We start from the raw sequence: 4,589 nt of genomic DNA, 5'->3' as shown, positions 1-4,589 counted from the left end.
CTTGGGAATAGTGGGAACTCTGGGAATATAGGGAACTCTGGGAATATTGGGAACGCTGGGAATATTGGGGACTCTAGGAATAGTGGGGACTCTGGGAATAGTGGGGACTCTAGGAATTGTGGGGACTCTGGGAATATTGGGGACTCTAGGAATTGTGGGGACTCTGGGAATAGTGGGGACTCTGGGAATATTGGGGACTCTAGGAATAGTGGGGACTCTGGGAATATTGGGGACTCTAGGAATTGTGGGGACTCTGGGAATATTGGGGACTCTAGGAATTGTGGGGACTCTGGGAACTCTGGGAATAGCAGGTACCTTGGGAATAGTGGGGAACTCTGGGAATATAGGGAACTCTGGGAATATTGGGAACGCTGGGAATACTGTGGTTTGAGATGGACTCTGGGAACAGTGGGAACTCTGGGAATATTGGGAACTCTGGGAATATTGACGACTCTTAGAATAGTGGAGGCACATGGAATATTGAAGACTCCGGGAATACTGCGGTTTGAGATGGACTCTGGGAATAGTGGAGATCTGGGAATAGTGGGACCTCTTAGAACAGTGGGGAATCATGGAATAGTAAGGACTCTGGGAATATTTGGAACTTTTGGAATATTGGAACTTTTTTGGAACTTTTGGAATATTGGAACTTTTGGAATATTGGAACTTTTTGGAACTTTTTGAATATTGGCGACTATGGGAATTTTTGGGGACTCAGGTAAAACTGCTCTTTTTAAGTGGCCTTTCGAAGTTAAAATGTGTAAACGTTCCCTTCTTTGTCTCTTGGAATAGTGGGGACTCTTGAGAAAATCCCCCCAAAAAGACAAACTCTAACTCCATAAAAAAACGGATTTTCACAATAAATAAGAGTTCCTGTTCTCTGTGCTTCAGGTACGGAGCGCGCTGGGAGAGCAGCTTCCTGTGTCGCCTCAGTGGTTTCCTGTGTGTGTTCGCCTCTCAGACCGGACTCTTCCTGCTCACTGTCGCAGCTCTGGAGCGCTGCACGGCCGCCTCATCCCGAAACAAACCTGACGGACACAACGGTGAGGAAAACACACACACATTCACCAAAGAGATCATTTAGTTACATTACCGTATTGACCCGAATATAAGACAGGAATCCTTTGAAACTAATGGTTATAGAGACTCTGGGAATACTGTGTATATTGTGGGGACTTCACGAGTACTGCAGTGTGTGTACGCGGGAATATTGGCAGGGCCGCCGCTTGCGGACAGGCATGGCAGGCAACTGCTTTGGGGGCCCCGGACCAGAAGGGGGCCCCCAAAGAAGGTATATTAAGAAGGTCCACAGCAACGACAACATGAAACACCCTTTAATTAACTGCAACGACATGTCGGGAAACCCCCTCAAGGCGGCCCCATGCACAGCGCGCCATAAAATGCTGCTTATTATCTTAAGTTTTGTTGCCTTGCTCCGCTCGGGGGGGGGGAACTGGTTCGAGGGGCCCCCAGTGAATGTTTGCCTCGGGCCCCCACCGACTCTAGAATCGGCACTGAATATTGGGTCTCTAAGAATAGTTGGACATTAGGGAGTTGTGGGGACTCTAGGAATACTGTGGTTTGAGATGAACTAGGGAATAGTGGGAACTTTGAAAATATTGGCGACGTAGCAAGTTAATAAACAAGAGAGGCGAAGTTACGATGCCAATTTTAAGACAATGGTGATCAACGAAGCAGAGTCATCAAACAACTGTCGAGCAGCGAAGAAATATGGTGTTACTGAGTCTAATGTGAGAAGATGGCGAGCCCAAAAAGACCGTCTGTAAGCAGTCAGAGAAAAGCATACGATAAGATAAGAAATACTTTATTGATTCCAATTTGGGAAATGTTTGCGTTGCAGCAGCAAAAAGACGTGTACGATCAAAATGAATAAAATACGGTATTGTTTAATATTTCTCCTTCCTCTCTACAGGTCGCTTTTCGCCACCGCTCACCCTCCGTCTCTCCATCTGTTCCTGCTTCCTGTTTGGACTCTTCGTCACTCTCCCCCCCCTGGTGGTCGGTCACAGTACTTCCTCTCTCTGCCTTCCTCTTCCCTCCTCTTCCTCCTCTTCCTCCTTTTCCTCCCTGGTGTTCTCCGTCTCCCTGGTGCTCCTGGACTCGTTGTGTTTCCTCCTCATGACGCTCGCTTACACTCGTCTCTACTGCCGCCCGGAGAAAACTCCACAAACCACCACCACCACCACAGAAGAAGAAGAAAAAGAAGAAGAAGAAGAAGAAAAAGAAGAAGAAGAAGAAGAAGAAGAAGAAGAAGAAGAAGAAGAAGAAGAAGAAGAAGAAGAAGAAGAAGAAGAAGAAGAAGAAGAAGAAGCATCGTTTACTCGACATGTCGCATGGCTGCTTTTTTCGGACTGCCTCCTCTTCCTCCCTGTCGCCTTCCTCTCGTTTTCCTCGTTGCTCCGTCTTCCCGTTGCCAATCCAGAAGCGGTGAAAGCGTTGATTCTTCTCGTGGCGCCGCTTCCTTCCTGCGTAAACCCGCTTCTTTTCCTCCTCTTCAACGTGGCGGCGAGACACGACTTGGCCGCACTGCTGAGACTCTGCAGAGGAAGAGGAGGAAGGAGGAGGACGGTGGCCATGTTGGATTCCACGTACAACGACAACGATGAAGACGCGGAGAAACAGTCGTGCGACTCGACGCAGGCGCTGGTGGCGGTCGGAGGAACGAGGGAGGAAGAGGAAGAGGAAGAGGAGGAAACAGGAAGGAGTGAAAAGCGTTCAGAGGCGTTTGTTATTCCGCTTCAATAGACTGAATGAAACACAGTTAAAGAAGCGATCTTAGATCCTTCTGGGTCATCGAGAAGGCTTCTAACCGTTCGACTACAGCCAAAGACTTCCTATTGGACAACACACACACACACACACACACACACACACACCAATACACTGCAGACCAACAGGACCGTGTTGTAGCAAATGTAGCAGAGAACCAGTAAAGCGAAAAAATACAATTTAACCTTTAAAAAAATGAATGATACTTTAAAAATAATCCTATTTCTTCAAGCCAGAACACACACACACACACACACACACACACACACACACACACACACACACACACACATGTTCACAAACAAACATACTTAATGAGCAGCCAGCAGCTTATATTTTGAAATTTGACACCATTTACAGCATTGTGTTACCAAATGTTCTACCAAATGCTGTCGAGTGTGTGTGTGTGTGTGTGTGTGTGTGTGTGTGTGTGTGTGTGTGTGTGTGTGTGTGTGTGTGTGTGTGTGTGTGTGTGTGTGTGTGTGTGTGTGTGTGTGTGTGTGTGAGTGTGTGTGTGTGTGTGTGGGTCAGTCTACAGCTAATGTGTTTTTGTGAGTGTGTGTGAAAACTGCAGCGTCTGTGTGAGTTTCGTCAGAGTTGACCCCCCCACAAACCGTAAACTGAACAACAGGAATCAGCTCATGTTCAGCAAAAGAAAAAACTCTACTGGTTCCTCAAAATATATATTTTCTGTAATTATTTATAACGTTAAAACTTCGAGGACAATATCTCATTAAAATACCGAAACAAGCAATTCATTGTTCATTATTATACACGCGTACCTCCTGTCCTGCCACAGTCTGATATCGCTAATTATTGGAACGTGTAAAGCGTCAAATGTCCTGAAAAATAATGATTCATATCTGCAACATTTTTGTAAATTGATGTTAGTTTTTTTTTAATGTTTACCGATATACGAATATTGTCCGATAAATGTGAGAAAAACTAAAAATGTACGTATAAAATTATATTAACCCAAAGTATTTTACTAAAGCTAACCAAGTAGTTTTGTTTGAATTCACAACGCTAACACGTTTTTATACTTGTCTGTATGTTGTGATTTCGTATCGTAACTTAATTTACGTAACACAAATATCTATATTAACCCAACCCGCAATCCTTTAATAAAGCTAACCAACTAATTAGGTTTTAATTCACAATGTTAACCACGCATTTAAAACTGTATCTGTGCTTTTATGATGAGTTTTAAAAAGTTTAAAAATCGTCAAAATAAGCTAAGAATGTCGTGTTTTAGTGTTGATAGGTAAAAAAACGATCCAAGTCATTTCGTCCCCCGTAGTAATTCGGTAAAATACATATCTGTTAGCGCTACAGCTGAAATTATACTTAAAATGTATACTTGTGTCGGTATTGACCATCCATGCAGCTAAACACACTGTGATGCACAGTTTTGATGTTTGATGACCAAAAAGATTTAGTAAATACCAGGATTTTTGTATGTTTAGTTGCACAAAAACGTTCACTGGATGAAAAAAGATCCTTTATAAATGTGTGTGTGTGTGTGTGTGTGTGTGTGTGTGTGTGTGTGTGTGTGTGTGTGTGTGTGTGGTCTAGCATTACTATACTTGTGGGGACCTAAATCTGTTTACACAGTCACGTGTGGGGACTCGCCTCCCTTATGGGGACATAATGGAGGTCCCCATAAGGGGAATCATTAATTTTAGGGTGAAGACTTGGTTAGGTTTAGGGTCTAGGGTTAGGGTTAGGCATGTGTTGGTTATGGTTAAGGTTAGGATAAGTCTCCAGGAAATGCATGAAAGTCAATGTAATGTCCCCTG

At 44.1% G+C, this 4,589-nt stretch overlaps 1 protein-coding gene across 1 annotated transcript in view; it reads left to right on the top strand.

Annotated features, from left to right (window-relative positions):
• The window catches only part of LOC117553105 (leucine-rich repeat-containing G-protein coupled receptor 5A-like), a gene marked incomplete at its 5' end in the record, with an annotated part of 19,570 nt that extends 15,192 nt beyond the window's left edge, over positions 1-4,378 (top strand). Inside the window, 2 exon segments of the mRNA XM_034226890.1 lie at positions 892-1,043; positions 1,934-4,378. Of these exon segments, the coding sequence (XP_034082781.1) occupies positions 892-1,043; positions 1,934-2,766 (985 nt within the window).
• Positions 4,379-4,589: the final 211 nt, after the last annotated feature.

Source organism: Gymnodraco acuticeps, unplaced genomic scaffold (genome assembly GCF_902827175.1).
Source record: "Gymnodraco acuticeps unplaced genomic scaffold, fGymAcu1.1, whole genome shotgun sequence".
NCBI lineage: Eukaryota > Metazoa > Chordata > Actinopteri > Perciformes > Bathydraconidae > Gymnodraco > Gymnodraco acuticeps.
The sequence above is the reverse complement of the archived record's forward strand: the minus strand, read 5'-3'. Positions and strand labels throughout refer to the sequence as shown.